This window comes from Temnothorax longispinosus, chromosome 11, assembly GCF_030848805.1.
Source record: "Temnothorax longispinosus isolate EJ_2023e chromosome 11, Tlon_JGU_v1, whole genome shotgun sequence".
In the NCBI taxonomy this organism is placed as follows: Eukaryota; Metazoa; Arthropoda; class Insecta; order Hymenoptera; family Formicidae; genus Temnothorax; species Temnothorax longispinosus.
This window is the reverse complement of record NC_092368.1, coordinates 11724049-11741641: the sequence shown is the minus strand read 5'-3', so window position 1 is coordinate 11741641 and position 17593 is coordinate 11724049. Positions and strand designations below refer to the sequence as shown.

Sequence of the window (17593 nt, the reverse complement as noted above, 5' to 3'; positions counted from 1 at the left end):
ACCGGAAATAAGTTGGCAATGCAAGTTCATATTTTTTAATTTACTATAGCTCAAACGATTGCTCCCTAATTGCTCCCTCAGAATCGACGATTGCTCCCCTTTTAAGATTATTATTTTTTGAGATATTTAATAAAAACGAAAAATTTCTAATTTTTATTGAAAAACATATTTATAATAACTCTATGCAACTTTATAGGGCATAGAACGCTTGCTCTTTCATTGCTCCTTATTGTTCCATCATAATTTTAATGATTTATTGCATTTTTTTGAAAAAATAACAAATTAATCATTTCACTATCGGCCGCCTATTGTAACTATGGCTCGGCAGCGCATGCGCATGCTACCATAACTATGCGCATGCGCGATGGTATCTGTTAGAGCTTTTACGGATACCATAGCGCATGCGCGTATGGCTTCTGCTTTCTGCTCATGGCTCCTGCAATTTTATGTGCTTCCATCTTAACTATTTCTCGCTTCGCTCTATTGGGATTTTTAATCGCTCCATTCGTATAATTAATTTTGTATGATATTTAGCAGAGAACTGTTTATTTTCTTGGAAAAATACATTTCTCACAGTCTTCTGCAAGTATATCCAACATAAAACGATTGCTCCTTAATTGCCCACCTGTCAGCATTGTGCATGAGCCCTTATTGACGTTAGGCTTAGTTTCCACGCGTCGCGTCATCTGTCGTTAAAGCCTCTTGCACAATGCCAGGCAATAGGAACAGGGATAGAAATCAGAAATCATGTATAAATGCAGAATAAACAGTGACACAATCAATAGACACAGAGTTTCAGTCACGTTGGAAATTCTGTGCCTATTGTCTGTTGCCAACCAATCATAGCATTCGAACTTTTTAGGTTGTAATTAACAATTTTTTTAGTTATTTCCTTTTCCTATTGCCTGTTGTCTGGCATTGTGCAAGGGGCTTAACCAATCTAAACATCCCATTACAATAATGTAATAAATAAATGTTTTGATTGGTCGCGACGGATAACGCGATGCGTGACGCGCTCAGTGGAAACTCGGCCTAAAAGGTTTCCACTGAGCGCGTCACGCATCGCGTTAAGCCCGGTGTCCACGATGCAAGAACTGTGTCCAAGTTTCGATTTAAAGTCCGGTGTCCACGATGCTAGAACTGTGTCCAAGTTTGGTTTAAGCCAATCATCTTGCAGCTCTTACAGAAAAGTAGCAGTTTCATTGGCTTAAACCGAAACTTGGACACAGTTCTTGCATCGTGGACACCGGGCTTAAGCCAATCAACTTGCAGCTCTTACAGAAAAGTAGCAGTTTCATTGGCTTAAACCGAAACTTGGACCCAGTTCTTGCATCGTGGACACCGGGCTTTAGGCCCGGTCTACAATGGATGTCGGAAGTCGGAGTCGTAAGAAATTGACCAATCACAATCTATTATTCCTTTGCGGTCGAAAAATAATGAATGGTCAATTGATTGGTCAATTTCGTACGACTCCGACTTCCGACATCCATTGTAGACCGGGCCTTATCCGTCGCGACCAATCAAAACATTCCATTTTGATCCCGTCACAAGTAATGTAATAAAATGGGATGTGTTGATTGGTTAACTTGTGATGACGCGACGCGTGACGCGCTCAGTGAAAACTCGGCCTTAGTGCCCATCTACAATGACTACAATAGGTGTTTTAAGCCCTAAGGGTGCCTTCCCATGCAAGACGGAATCTCGGAATCATTCTGATTGGTTAATCCCATGAGGCTATTGGTTAGCCTCATGAGACTAACCAATCAGAATGATTCCGAGATTCCGTTTTCCCCGCGATTCCGTCTTGCATGGGAGGCACCCTAAGCCTTAAGAAATTGTTCAATCACAATTGAATTTGAGGAGAAATAAATTGACTGTGATTGGTCAATTTCTTAGGGCTTAGGGCTTAAAACACCTATTGTAGATTGGCACTTAAGCCTTGTGTCCACATTGTTAGAACTGCGTCCGAGTTTTGGTTTAAGCCAATCAACTTGCAGCTCTTACAGTAAAGCAGCAGTTTCATTGGCTTAAACCGAAACCGAACGCAGTTCTAGCATCGTGGACCAAGGCTTTAAGCTATATCCACACAAACTTGCATGAGCCAAACCACATAAACATAAGCATAAGAGAATTGATTGGTCCATATGTATGTGCATAATGAAATAGATCAATCAGTTTTCTTATGCTTACGTATTATGCGTTTATGCAAAAGTCTGTGTTTCTCGCTTTAAGGCCATGGCACGTAAGGGCTGGTTTATAATAAGCCGTAACCGTTGATTTAAGCCGTAATCTTTAAGAAATTGACCAATCACAGTCGATTATTCTTCTCACATTCGACTGTGATTGGTCAATTTCTTAAAGATTACGGCTTAAATCAACGGTTACGGCTATTATAAACCAGCCCTAACAAAGTTTTAATTTTAATCGTAAGGCCGTAAGAAAATAAGACAAATCACACTCAATTATTCTTCAAGCGCGAGGAGAATAATCGACTGTGATTGGTCTATTAATTGTTTACAGCCTTACGATTATGACTAAAACTTTGTTACGTGCAAGGGCCTTTAAGAACGTTGCGGACGTTAAGTGAAACGCACTCATAAAAAATTTTGATTGGTTGATACCGTTCAGGCGTAAACATAATGCAAAACACAAAGCAATAAATTTTCAACCTATCGGAAGCCGTGTATCAATGCATTCTGTTCCTATTCTTTATTTCTATTGCTTGTATTGTGTTGCGCCCCTAAAGCCCCTTGCACAATGCCAGACAACAGGCAATAGGAACAGGAAATAACCAAAAATTCGTTAATTACAACCTAAAAAGTTTAAATGCTATGATTGGTTGGCAACAGGCAATAGGCACAAAATTTCCAACGTGACGGAAACTCTGTGTCTATTGATTGTGTCACTGTTTATTCTGCATTTATACATGATTTCTGATTTCTATTCCCTGTTCCTATTGCCTGGCATTGTGCAAGAGGCTTTAACGACAGATGACGCGACGCGTGGAAAACTAAGCCTAACGTCAATAAGGGCTCATGCACAATGCTGACAGGTGGGCAATTAAGGAGCAATCGTTTTATGTTGGATATACTTGCAGAAGACTGTGAGAAATGTATTTTCCAAGAAAATAAACAGTTCTCTGCTAAAATATCATACAAAATTAATTATACGAATGGAGCGATTAAAAATCCCAATAGAGCGAAGCGAGAAATAGTTAAGATGGAAGCACATAAAAATTGCAGGAGCCATGAGCAGAAAGCAGAAGCCATACGCGCATGCGCTATGGTATCCGTAAAGCTCTAACAGATACCATCGCGCATGCGCATAGTTATGGTAGCATGCGCATGCGCTGCCGAGCCATAGTTACAATAGGCGGCCGATAGTGAAATGATTAATTTGTTATTTTTTCAATAAAATGCAATAAATCATTAAAATTATGATGGAACAATAAGGAGCAATGAAAGAGCAATCGTTCTATGCCTATAAGTTGCATAGAGTTTTTATAAATATGTTTTTCAATAAAAAATTAGAAATTTTTCGTTTTATTAAATATCTCAAAAATAATAATCTTAAAAGGGGAGCAATCGTCGATTCTGAGGGAGCAATTAGGGAGCAATCGTTTGAGCATAGTAAATTAAAAATATGAACTTGCATTGTTATTTCCGGTGCACCAGGGGCAATTAAAGTCTATAATGTGATTTAGTCGGACTCAATCCTAGGGGCAAAGTCTGTTCGGTAAGGGGCAAAGTGTGTCGGTAATCAAAGCACGGAAATGCTGGTCTCGACTTTTTGAGGGGCCATTGGCTAATCTGTCTATTAATCTGTGGTATTTACTATATGTATCTATAATAAGACAAATTTTATTTTATTTTATTAATTAATATGTCAATATTTTCTGTGATTTGTTTTATTATTTTAATGAAAGTTAGTTTTTATTTTAACATAAATAACTGCAACATGTTGAAAGCAAAAATAAAATTTTAATTAAAAATAGAAGAGTATTAATATATTGCAGATAAAAAATATTTTAAACAAAAAAATGAAAATATTGTGATAATTAACATTTACAGATCTCATATAAATACTTTTTCTTAGAATAAAAATATTTTTATTTAGAAATTGTATAAGTAGAAATTGTATGTTTTGTTTAGGAGTATATGTTTGTTTAATTTTTTCTTATAATATTTATTGTATTGTGCAATAAGTATTGTGTAATTTTTCCATTTAATTTTTGTATCCAGCATAAGTTAAATGTGTTCGATGTCCAAAACTATTTCTTAATAAAGTATATATAAGTGTTTCTTATACGTATAAATAAATACTACATAAATATGTACATTACTATAGATAATAGTTTATTTTATGTTTGAAATATAGATACATTTTTATGTAAAATATCGTCGTATTAGTGTTTCTCGAACATTATTTCCATTCCTTCGTAAATCTGCACGTAAATTATCCTCTATTATATCCTCAATATCTTGTTCAATATCTTCTTCCATGTATGCTTCGACATCCCTTATAGAAATTTAATACTGTAAGTGATTTTTTGGCTAGTAATTAATCACTTAAAAACACTATTAAAAGCACTGTTAATAGTGCTTTTAATAGTGCTTTTAAATGATTAATCACTAGCCAAAAAATCACTTACAGTATTAAATTTCTATAAGGGATCTTCAATGTTATATTGCTTTGCAATATTGTGCAGCACGCATGCTGCATTTACGATAAGTGCTGAAATAATGAAGTATTGATTATTGATATTGATTATTTGTGATGCAAAAATATTTTCCTCTTAAATTGTCACTTACTTTTGATGACACCAAAACGGAATCAAGAACCAGGATCTCCAGGTGCATCATACACGGATGCTCATGTAAAAGCACGTTGTTCAGTTAAAAGGACCATCCGAGTATTAAAAGGTCGATGGAGGTGCTTACGAAAAGAGAGAGCTTTACATTACGTGCCAGAATTCGCAGGTAGTTACTCTTATATCTTATATTATACGTGTATATATCCGTTTTGGTGTCATCAGATATGGCAATAACGGATAACCAGAATCACCTATAAGTAAAAAAATTTTAATGTAATATGTAATAATGTAAATCTTGATGGAATTAAAATTTTGAGATTATGAAATAGATATAATTTGTATATGTACCTAAAAGCCATACATTTCTTCTTCCATTTTGATATTTTTCTCTAACATATATCTCGATAATTGTGATGAACTCCATACTCTAGCATCGTGAGTTCGACCACCATGACTTGCTAGTATTGCCAATATGTTTCCATAATAATCGCTGACCTGAAACAAAATCAGTAATTGCACATAATTTGAAAAATTATTTTTTTTTTTATTATTATATAAAAGTAGATTGGTATATCTATTATTAAATTGTCACTTACAATCATAACATTCAATGAGTGATACAATTTTCTATTTATGTAGAGATGTTCTCTATTTTTGTCAGGGGGCCAAATTGCCACATGTGTCCCATCTACAGCTCCTATAACGCCTGGGAAATTGGTATTAATCCAGTACCTAAAAAACATTTTTTTTGTTTCCGAAGGGGGAAAAAAATGCCTCGCGCACTGCCCTGACTCGGTTTCAGGGACTGTGTGGGGCTTGCACCCACTAAAAAACTCCCCCTGGACATGCAGCACAATGGACTAGGTTCTTTAATTTTAATACTTTATTACTTGATCATACCTAAAAAACATTGCTAGATGTTAATTTTATATTGAATTTAAAATTATTAGATTTTTAGTCTTCCTTTTTTTGTCTTTTACCTGTATTATGTGAACTATTATTTATTTTATATAAGAAATAACAAAATAATAATTAATTCTTACTGTTCCTGAATGACACGAATATGATCAGGCTGTACTGGAAATTTTATCCATTGTGGCATTATTATGTTGATTGCATTTACAATCAAATTAATTGCCTCACTCATAGAGGATTGAGACATACAACTGAAAAAGTCTTGCCCAACTTTTCTTTGATATGAGCCTGAACTTAAAAAGTGTAATGTTGCTAAAACCTAAAAAATTATAATAGAATAATAATTAAAATGTTAGAAATATAATGTTATGTTAAAAATATTGATAACACATGACTTTAATTTATTACGTATGCATTTAATACAATCATTTATGTATTCATTATAATACAATATAAAGTTCATTTAATTTTACCTTTAATTCTAGTGGAATAGCAGTCTCTCTCCTAGCTTCTGGCACATGTGGTCGTAAATTTTCACACAATGCAAATGTAGCATCTTTTGAAAGCCTGCATGTTAAATATTTAATATAAAATATTAATGTTTAATAATACAAAATAAAATAAAAAGACTCAAACAAATTACATCCAAATAAAATAAAATAAATAAGGCCATTGAAGCTTTTGCAGTAAAAAATACGCAATTATATATTCATAGTTGACGAGATGGAATATATTACAGTATATATAATCATATGTTTCAATTTATTTCGGATCCATATTTCAATGGTATATACATTAAATAAAAAAATCAAACATTTGCAACGCAGTATCATTATTGATTTAAGATAAACAATGATACTGCATTGCGTTAAGTGTTTGTTCCTTTTGATGATTTAATGTATATATGATCATTGAAAAGGATCCAAATAAAATTGAAACGTACCCTGGTAACCAGTTTGCTAGTTCAGATGCGTCCCGAAGAAGTGCGCAAGAAATCAGTCCAGAATTGCGACAAAAGTGCATAATATCTGTGATTGAACGAGTACTTACTGTACTATTGCAGTAGTCTGCTGTAAGAAGCTACTGGTGAAATTTTATACTATTTGTTAAAAGTAAACATGTAGCAGAAATGTGAAAACAATATGGAAGTATCTCTTGAGTACAGATCCAACCGGCAGAAACGTGAAAAGAACGTGCAAGCATCTGCCCGTGAGAAAAAGAGCAGTCGAGTGTGCTAGACGCTTGAAACATATTTGCAGCAAAATTTCACAAGTGTATGTCGCTTAAATTGTTGTTTTTGCCGTACAGATCCGACCGGCAGAAACGTGAAAAGAACGTGCAAGCATCTGCCCGTGAGAAAAAGAGCAGTCGAGTGTGCTAGACTCTTGAAACATATTTGCAGCAAAATTTCACAAGTGTATAATGTCGCTTAAATTGTTGTTTTTGCCGTATAGATCCGAGTGACAGAAATGCGAAAAAAGCGGTCCAGCATCTACCCGTCAGAAAAAGAACAGTCGAGCGCGCTAAACTCCCAGACAGCACAAAATATTTATAAAATATTTATAAAATATTTATAAAAAAGATTTAAATATTTTGGAAATATATACGTTGAATATTTTGTAAATATTATAATGTCCGGAAAATAAAAGTATCTAAAAAATTATAATAAATATTTTAAAATAAAGTGTAAATAATTATCATCAATATTATTAAAGTTGTTTTTAATTTATGTTATAAATATTTATAGAAATAATTACTGGTAAGTTAAGTGGAGATTGTGAAACTGTTATAGCTTCGTGCTGTGAGATGTAGGCCATACGGTCCATTTTGGCGTTACGAATTTCGAAAAATGTTTGATTGATAAATCAGATGTACGGTATATTCTGCCAAAATAACAAAGATAACGCTCTCAATAACGATAAATAAAAAAAAAACAAGGTCAATGAGAGCTCGTTCGCGACGATGGACGGGTGACAGTAATAAAATATTACAAATTGAATAAAATATATATAATAAAGTAAACGTTTCGGTCCTTGATTTGGACCCTCCTCAGTAGATATAGCTGGTCGAGTGAAATGCAGTGGTCACAAGTAGTCAAAAATGCCGCGTAATACTTATTGTATTACGCGGAGAGATGGTGTCGTATATCTTATCAATTTGACTGTCAGGTAACTCTTGTGATCACTTTTTAAGGTATGACTATATATATTTGTTTAATTTATTTCTTTTTATGGAATTAAGGTAACAGTCACGTTGAGGATACGAGATCCACACTCTCATAATCGGAGAGCGGAATAACTGCATTTTTTACTACTTGTGACCACTGCAATTCACTCAACCAGCTATATGTACTGAGGAGGGTCCAAACCAAGGACCAAAACGTTTACTTTATTATATATATTTTATTCAATTTGTAATATTTTATTACTGTCGCCCGTCCATCGTCGCGAACGAGCTCTCATTTGCCTTGTTTTGTTTATTTCTGCCAAAATCATTTGTATTTCTGCTGCTCTACTTCTTTACGCAAACATCTGCCGTAATTCTTGTTGAATTCTGCTGTATGTGCTAGTTTGCAACGATGCCGCTAGGCGGCGCGTAATGGTACAACTAACTCGCAAGTAAATTTAAGTTGGGATCTAATATAAGCAGGCCTCCGGCGAAGCGCGAAGCAAAATCATGACATTCGCGACAATCTTCGCCAGCAATACAACGCAAGGCTTACCCAACACCACTGCGGTGCTATAAATATAAAAAATATTTTTGTAAATTATTTTAATCTTTCTAAAAAATATTTTAAAAATATTTTGTGCTGTATGGGTAGCAGTAGGCGCTGCTACAAATCTGGCGCGATTATGTTGCACTGCGATTTGCGCAAGCATCTGCCGCATTTCTTGCACTATTCTGCTATATGTAAATGCATACACATATCTTCCACAATTCTGTTGCACTACGACGAGAGCAAGTTTCTGCCAACAGAAAAATAGTCAAAGTTGGAAATAGAAAACGCATGATCTGCCCGAAAGTTAGTGCACGACTTTTCGTGCAGTTTACAGCAGAATTGCAAAGGAATGGTTACCAGGGTAAAAAGTTACACAACAAATTCATTATATTTTCTTAATATAAAAACATTTATATTATTTTGGAAATTAGAACAAATGTTCCGTCATTATTCGAAATATTTTGATAATATAAAAGATTTGAAATCTTTTTTAATAGATAAATTTAATAAGGTTAAGACCGATCATATTTTGAATTATCACCAGTTACATAAAAAAATAATAAGTCGATTTGTCGTATTTAGATTGAGTTTTTAATAAGAAAAAGTGTAGCACATTAAGCAAGAGATACGATAGCAAAAGTATGGCAATGCATGTTCAATAAATAATTTTATAATACTTTTAAAATTTCCGTTTATTCTATCTTTTCTTTACATTTTATTATTTTTTATAAACAATTCAATATAAAAACATAAATACACAGAACATTTAAACAGCAGATACTTGTGTAGATATATAACATACAAAATATAATGAACAGATTTATTGAATTATTTTTTTAAATTTTACATAAATATAATATAAAGATTTATAATTAAACTACTATATTAACAATATTTTTACTCTATAAAACGTTTATTTTTTAATTGTGTTGTTAAAATTTGCGATTATCAAGAGACACGGTAGTGTCTCGCGCCAAGTACACGCGAAGCGAGACCGCACCGTGACTCTTTTACGCGACGCGACGGGTTGCGAGTATACGAGATGTTGATCTCGTACGAGATCTCGATAACGAGTGAACGGATCAAGTTCTAATTAGGCTTGATCGATAGCTTGGGGTCCAATTAGGGGGGGGTTTCTCTTATAATATTCCGCTACGTGCCCTACGAGCGGAGATATTGCGACGCAAAGTCCAAATGTCAAAAATTTTTTTTAAGATACTTTCTACGTCAACCGCTCTCATTCATTATAACATACATGTAACAAACAGAGAACGTCACTTTCACTTTTTCGACACTGGCGGCTACCAGCGTTAGTATCGCAGTGCAGTGCAGTGCAGACAGTGCGTTCGTTTAGCGCGCTGTCAGAGTGTCAGGTGTCAGTCAGTTCATCAGTTATAACCTATCTCGAGAGAGACACGGTAGTACGCGCGGAGCGAGACCGACCGTGACTCTTTACGCGACGCGACAATTAATTCAAGGTAATTGTTTTATGTAATTATCCTATAATTATCTTATTCTATATATTACTGTTATACTTGTACTATTTTATTTACTGTTTATACTACGTTTACGTGAGTGTTTATACATACAGGTTTAACCTATTATATTATTTTTTATATTGACAGCAGGGAGCTGATACTGAGATCAAGGAGCCTGTTCACACGAGGCGTTTCTGCCGCGCGATTGCGGCCGCGCGTTAACGTTTGCACGAGCCGCACGCTGTCGCGAGGTATAAGGTGCGACAACGCGCGCATACGCGCGTACGCGAAACGGCAGTAACACCGTGCCGGCGATATACTGAATTGAAAATTGAATTGCTTCGTGCTTATCCCGAGATTTCGTATCCCTACATCGTGTTACCACCGCTGCCGGAAAAGAAGGTTCTCTACGCTTGGCAGAAAGTGACGACTGACACGTTCGATCCCGACTTCGTTGATCGCAGAAGAGCTGGACTCGAGGTACGTTTCCGATTTGCAATTATAACAGTATCGTGCGATGAATGTTGTACCCAATTATAACCTCAAATGAAGTTGTGCACGTTGCTAGTATTCTGATTATACAATACATTTTTACTTTGTAGAGGTATTACATATTGACAGCAGAGAGCTGATACCGAGGAGATCAAGGAGCCTGTTCACAGGTATATATTGACGGCAGGGAGCTGATGCCGAGGAGATCAATCCCGTTTACACGCGAAGGAATTATCGAAAGGGACGAGGAGGAAAATAAACTTAGGGAAGAATTGAGACAAGAATGGGGTAGAAAGCAGAACGCGTTGAAGGAAGAAGAAATTGAGATCACATTCAGTTATTGGGATGGATCTGACCATCGTCGGAGTGTTATAATGAAGAAAGGTGAATGTCTCAGTGGTTTAGAGAACGTTTAAGTTATTAAAATACTCCAGTGTCACTTTTGGAGTAACATTGGCATGATATATAATGTTCTGCTGCATAAATTAAATTTTTACACACAGGTAATTCTATCTATTAGGTTCTTCAGAGATGTTTAGAAGTTCTGAGGCGTGAATTCAGCGAGCTTAAAACAGTAATGGCAGATCAGTTAATGTATGTCAAGGAGAATCTTATATTACCGCACCATCATACGTTTTACTGCAACTATAACTAATTTTATTGTAACTAAGATAAATATACTAAATGATAAAACTTATGAAGCAATATCACAATGTTGGCATGTTATTTTAATGTATGTAATATTGCGATTAGGCACGAGGAAAGAGCGGGCCTCTGTTCACATTTGACGTTCACGATGATATTCGTATTAAGCACGATGCTTCTGTCGAAACCGAGGAATCACATGTCGGAAAAGTTTTACTTAGGTATTTATTATTAAAAGAATACTTTGTATAATTCTCTTTTATGTTTTTCTCATTAGATTATGGTACGAGAGGAACAAACACATTTTTCCAGCGAGTAGATGGGAACCTTTTGATCCAACGAAAAGTTACGACAAGTATACAGTGTCGGATAAAAATAGGAAGAAAGCTAAAATCTGATCTTAGATTCAACGAATTGTCCAATTTTGTTTAAAGGATTCAGATTCAAGGACTGTAAATATTATAACCAGATAAATAACTTTGTTTCATCGTACAATTGATTCATTATAAAAAACAGCTGATTATATATATATTAAAATCTATTTTATAATTAATATATATTAGCTACATGTACAGGGTGTTCGATATAAAAGTAACCACCCGAATATGGGGGGTAGATTGGGTCAAACTGAAAAGAAAAGTCTCGTACCATTTTGCAAAATTCGCAATAGTTAACGAGTTATTAATAAAACGTCTGAGCGTATGAGCGCACAAGGAGCGATAGAGGCGGGCCTCGGCGGCTGGCTGGGCTGGCACGGTGCCCGGCGCGCGGCGAGCGGTGGGGGTCGAGAGACGAGCGGCGAGCGGGGCGCGGCGCGGCGCGGCGAACGTCGAGCGACAGATGTTATACACTGCGGCGAAAAAGTATTAGAGCCAGCCCATACTAAACTTACGATAATTCCTTCGCGTAAACGGGATTTTCCTTCGCGTAAACGGGATTTTGTAGTAACTTACAATAATTTACTCCGCGTAAACGAGTGAATTATCGTAAGCTACTACAGAAGTAACGCGCTCGCGTAAACGTAGTAACAGGTAGCACACGTATTGCATAGGCATTGCCGTAGCGTCTTACGCCTTAGATAATATTAATTAGTTTAGCTTGAATTATGTGTAATAGAAACATTTAATTTTAGTAAATTTAATTATTTTGCATGTCAAAGTTTACGAGGTTTACCAAGCTTTACTTTAACTTTTGTTTATGTTAGAATAACTTTAATGGTGCGTGTCCACCTGCGAGTAAAACTCTCGAGAGTAGCTCTCGAGATTGATTCTCGCAAATGGACATATTCCTGGAGAGTACCTAACGGAGAATGAATCGCAGCTCTCGGCGAGCGAACTTTTCAAGACCTACTCGCAAATCGACACGACGTTATTTTACTCTCGGAGATCAGCTCGCCAAGCTCGAACGCTGTTCGTATTTTGAGAGCTACATGTTGAGAGTAAAAACCGAGATGGCAAAAGTTTGTTCCTTTGATGACACAAAGGAACTTAATTATTGAATAATGCGGAAATCATGAACTATTGTAGAATACTACTGTGACAGAAATAAAAAAATTTTAAAATTTTTGTTTTGCGAATAAAGTGCGAAAAAAATTCATAATTTAAAGAATTAGGTAACAATATTTTTAATATATTCTTAAATGTCTTACATTTTTTTAAATGTACTTAATTCGCGATGTAAAAATGTATTTAATTTCAGCACTGTAACTAAAACGTGCAAAGTATTATGTAAAACTAAAGTGTAACTAATTATTGACCAAGTAATTAGAAAATGTATTAAAATATTCTTATCTAATTCTTTAAATTATGAATTTTTTTCGCACTTTATTCGCAGAACATAAAAATTTTAAAATTTTTTTTATTTCTGTCACAGTAGTATTCTACAATAGTTCATGATTTCCGCATTATTCAATAAGTTCCTTTGTGTCATCAAAGGAACAAACTTTTGCCATCTCGGTTTTTACTCTCAACATGTAGCTCTCAAAATACGAACAGCGTTCGAGCTTGGCGAGCTGATCTCCGAGAGTAAAATAACGTCGTGTCGATTTGCGAGTAGGTCTTGAAAAGTTCGCTCGCCGAGAGCTGCGATTCATTCTCCGTTAGGTACTCTCCAGGAATATGTCCATTTGCGAGAATCAATCTCGAGAGCTACTCTCGAGAGTTTTACTCGCAGGTGGACACGCACCATTAAAGTTATTCTAACATAAACAAAAGTTAAAGTAAAGCTTGGTAAACCTCGTAAACTTTGACATGCAAAATAATTAAATTTACTAAAATTAAATGTTTCTATTACACATAATTCAAGCTAAACTAATTAATATTATCTAAGGCGTAAGACGCTACGGCAATGCCTATGCAATACGTGTGCTACCTGTTACTACGTTTACGCGAGCGCGTTACTTCTGTAGTAACTTACGATAATTCACTCGTTTACGCGGAGTAAATTATTGTAAGTTACTACAAAATCCCGTTTACGCGAAGGAATTATCGTAAGTTTAGTATGGGCTGGCTCTAATACTTTTTCGCCGCGGTGTATAACATCTGTCGCTCGACGTTCGCCGCGCCGCGCCACGCCCCGCTCGCCGCTCGTCTCTCGACCCCCACCGCTCGCCGCGCGCCGGGCACCGTGCCAGCCCAGCCAGCCGCCGAGGCCCGCCTTTATCGCTCCTTGTGCGCTCATTCGCTCAGACGTTTTATTTAATAACTCGTTAACTATTGCGAATTTTGCAAAATGGTACGAGACTTTTCTTTTCAGTTTGACCCAATCTACCCCCCGTATTCGAGTGGTTACTTTTATATCGAACACCCTGTATAGCTCTACTAAATAGTTAAGTTTTCGCAAACATTTGGAGGAAAAATAAAAATACATGAATAGTTTAATGACTTGAATATAATAATTACAATATGAAAATACAAAACCATACTTTAATTCATTCCGATACAGAAACAGTATTAAAATATTAATCCATGATCAGATCCTCTAACAGAAATCTATTTACAAATATTATATGTATCATCTCTTGTCATTTCTTGAAGATAACTGAACAAAAATAAATATATACAATTATATCGATTATAATCACGTATTAATATTCATAGGTTTGATACAAGTTGGATCCATGTATGTAATATTTTCGGGAAAATGGTCCATTATAATAAACTTTTTCTTAGTCGATCTGTTCAAGCAGTCAAGGAATCCAACCAATAAATAACTAGTCCAGACCCGAATCTGTTCCAGTAGTTTCCAGTTTCGCACCGTTTTATATTCTTCATGTGTTTTTAATACATAAATAATTACTTATTTGAAAATTTAATAATTAGTGGATAAGGAATAATCACATTGTCTGTATTGTTATGTAGTAAACACATGCGTCGTGCACGACATAACTAAAGCGAATAAGAGAGATTGTCGGATGGCTCAGACACATACACACACATTCACCTATAGGTGCATCAATTAATTATATGTAACAAATAAATAATTCGGTATCTTAGGGACAAGTTTCAATGCTCGCTAGATGTGGCTCCGGCGTTTTCGATCCTTCGTTGTCACGGCCGATATTCTATTCTTCTTCGTTATTTCGATGTACATGTCGGTTACGTGGCCACGAAGAATCGCTCGAGACTTTGCCTTTCCTTCGAGATTAACATTTAAACTCTTTACAAAGGACATAATTTTAAACATAAAATAAAGTGTGTGTCAAGCCAAGGCGACCCAAGGTCTACACCTCTAGGCGCTGTCGCATCCGCACAATCAGGTAGCGACTCAGGGCGATAGTCCCCTAGGCGTCGTCGCTTACCGCTCTCTCTACTCAGGGCAACAGCCCCTAAGCGAAATAATCAACAACAGCCCTTAAGCGAAGTCACATACTATGCGCAACTGATCCATGTATGTATACGTATTTGCGTTCTCTTCTTAATTGTCATTTTTTGCTTTAATGTTTAACGTTTACATTCTTTATTAAAACGATCTTTTCAACTGTTTTCTGTATTTATTAATCACACATTAAATAAGGCTCAAGACGAAAATACGGCGTAGATATGAGTAATATCTATACTGATCACATAACATTTTGGTGCCTCCTGTGAGGTAAACAACTCACATACAGAATTTAAGTTTTAACTACACTTGACGGCTATTTAAACGTAAGTTTGTTCATTTGTATCGAAACTATTTTTCGCGAATGTTATAATCATGTCCGATAGAATTAAACTTCTTACGCAAAAACGTACTACCTTAAAGTCTCAGATAACCAATTTGGCGAACATCCTCGACAAAGGTAGCTTTAATAACGCCAATTTAAGATTGCGAATTAACCGTTTAACGGTCTTGTATCACGCATTCGAAGATTTTAATGATGAACTTATAGTCTTAGATCCGAGTGATGGACATCTAGAGGAGTTCACTAACATTCAAGATCGGTTCTATTCCCTCGCTGGTAAGATTGAGGATATTTTGAATACAGCGAGTATATCAGAGGCGAGCGCAGGTACAACAAACGAGGAAATTCGAAGCGAAAATGCAGTATCCGTAACTTCTGTCAAGAAACGGCGGTTCAAATTACCCGAGGCTCCTTTACCGACTTTTGACGGTAAATATGAGAATTGGTTATCGTTCAAGAACGCATTTCAAAATATGATCGGCTCGCAAGCGGATTTATCGGATGTAGATAAATTACATTACCTAAAATCAGCATTAATCGCTGAAGCCGCTAACAAAATTAAGATTTTCGCGATCGACGGGATGAATTATGCTAAGGCATGGGAATTACTAGAACGCTCTTACGAGGTTAAGCGGATTTTAATCTCACGTCATCTTTCATTGATTATTAATTTGCCCGCGATAGATCAGGAAACTACTAGTGGTTTATCTAAGCTCGCGGATGACGCTCAACAACACGTCGCGTCGTTAAATGCTTTAGGAGTTTCGCTCAGCCCGGAAATAATTGTACATCTTTTGGAAAGTAAATTGCCGAAGAATACGTTGGAAAAATGGGAAGCGACTCTTGAGAGAGACGAATTTCCGAATCTGGATCTATTGTATGAATTTTTATATAAAACCGCAGTTTGTGCTTCTAAACGTGAAAGATCGAAAATATCGGAACAAGAGAAAGGTAAAGATGAAATTCCGGTTAAGAAGAAACGCAGCAACTTCTCAAATAAAGCTTTCGTATTAAATTCGTCAAACACGCGTAATTGCATAGCATGCAAGGTTAAACGTCATCCACTTTATTTATGCGACAAATTTAAACAATTGCCAGTACATAAACGTATTGAGACGGTTAAAAATGCTAAGATTTGTTACAATTGTTTAAGATCCCATCGAGATACCCCTTGTAAATTTTCTAATTGTACGATTTGCCAAAAACGACACAACACACTTTTACACCTCGATAAATACGCGGCTACAAACAAATCAAATACTACGAAATCTGAAAATACACAAACTGAATGACTAGCCGATTCGGTTCCCGACAGAGCCACGAGCCTCACGTCAATATCACAAGTATCTGGTCCTCAATTACTAACGAGTGCATTAGTATACATTCGTGATCGCAAACGAAAGCTTATTAAATGTCGTGCTTTGTTGGATACATGCGCTACCGCAAACTTCATTTCCGAGTCCATCGTGAAACAATTAGATCTTCATGTAATGGCACATTCGTTACCGATTGGCGCGATTAACTCTATGAGTACCGTATCTAGAGGCATAGTGCAAATTACCATACAGTCTATACGCGATAGTTTTTGCAAGGATCTTACATGCTTAACGATTCCAGCTATTACGGATTTGATTCCGTCGGAGATCTTCCCGCGGAATTCGATCGGAATACCCTCGAACATTAATTTGGCGGATCCAGAATTCCATCTTCCACGTCCGGTCGACTTATTAATCGGTTCAGGGGCTACATTGTCGTTGTTCTCAGTCGGTCAGATTAATTTATCCCATGAAGGTTGTGATCTATATTTACAAAAGACGCGTCTGGGTTGGGTAATAGCCGGTAGCACGTCCTTACAATCTCCATCGTGTGCGTCGAAATGCTATTTAACGAACTTAGAAAATCAAATAGCGAAATTCTGGCTGATCGAAGAAATTACGAGAGACAAACCGAAATCGGAGGAGGAAATTACATGCGAAGCACACTTTACGAATACCGTCACTCGGAGTCATGATGGGCGTTACATAGTTCGTTTGCCGTTTCGCAAAATAAATAAACGTCTTGGCGAATCGAAGATTATTGCGCTTAAACGTTTATCGGCATTAGAACGTAAACTTGATGCGAATGCGACATTAAAGATCGAATATACTAAGGTGTTAGAAGAATATTTAAATTTAAAGCATATGTCTCTGGTAGAGGCTCCTTGTGAGAATGGATATTATATGCCTCATCATGCGGTGATTAAAGATTCGAGCCACACCACCAAGGTACGAGTAGTGTTTGATGCATCGGCTAAGACGAGTAACGGTGTTTCCTTAAATGATACGTTAATGGTAGGTCCCACTATCCAAGATAAACTTTTCTCGCACTTG

At 36.2% G+C, this 17593-nt stretch overlaps 1 protein-coding gene and 2 long non-coding RNA genes across 12 annotated transcripts in view; 2 read left to right on the top strand and 1 right to left on the bottom strand.

Moving 5' to 3' along the window:
• Positions 1–4236: 4236 nt before the first annotated feature.
• Positions 4237–17593, bottom strand: part of LOC139821322 (uncharacterized) — a 60973-nt gene continuing 47616 nt past the window's right edge. For 3 of the 5 annotated variants that reach the window (XR_011734238.1, XR_011734239.1, XR_011734242.1), the window contains 6 exons: positions 6202–6295; positions 5857–6047; positions 5410–5713; positions 5162–5308; positions 4812–5064; positions 4238–4734 (listed from right to left, as the gene is read on the bottom strand). This is a non-coding gene — a long non-coding RNA (uncharacterized lncRNA). Of the gene's footprint in view, positions 4735–4811; positions 5065–5161; positions 5309–5409; positions 5714–5856; positions 6048–6201; positions 6296–17593 lie in introns of all 5 variants that reach the window. The other 2 variants (XR_011734240.1, XR_011734241.1) reach the window with 2 other exon arrangements.
• On the top strand, positions 9761–11544 carry LOC139821321 (uncharacterized). 6 transcript variants are annotated; one of them, XR_011734235.1, is made up of 6 exons: positions 9761–9925; positions 10073–10405; positions 10528–10801; positions 10921–11079; positions 11171–11263; positions 11340–11544. It is a non-coding gene; the product is annotated as an uncharacterized lncRNA (long non-coding RNA). The 6 variants fall into 6 exon arrangements; XR_011734233.1 differs by having other exon boundaries at positions 11171–11283; XR_011734237.1 differs by having other exon boundaries at positions 10938–11079; positions 11171–11544.
• On the top strand, positions 14967–16529 carry LOC139822153 (uncharacterized). The gene has a single exon (XM_071793757.1). It carries the CDS (start codon positions 15257–15259, stop codon positions 16514–16516), a length of 1260 nt encoding a protein of 419 aa, XP_071649858.1. The 5' UTR covers positions 14967–15256; the 3' UTR covers positions 16517–16529.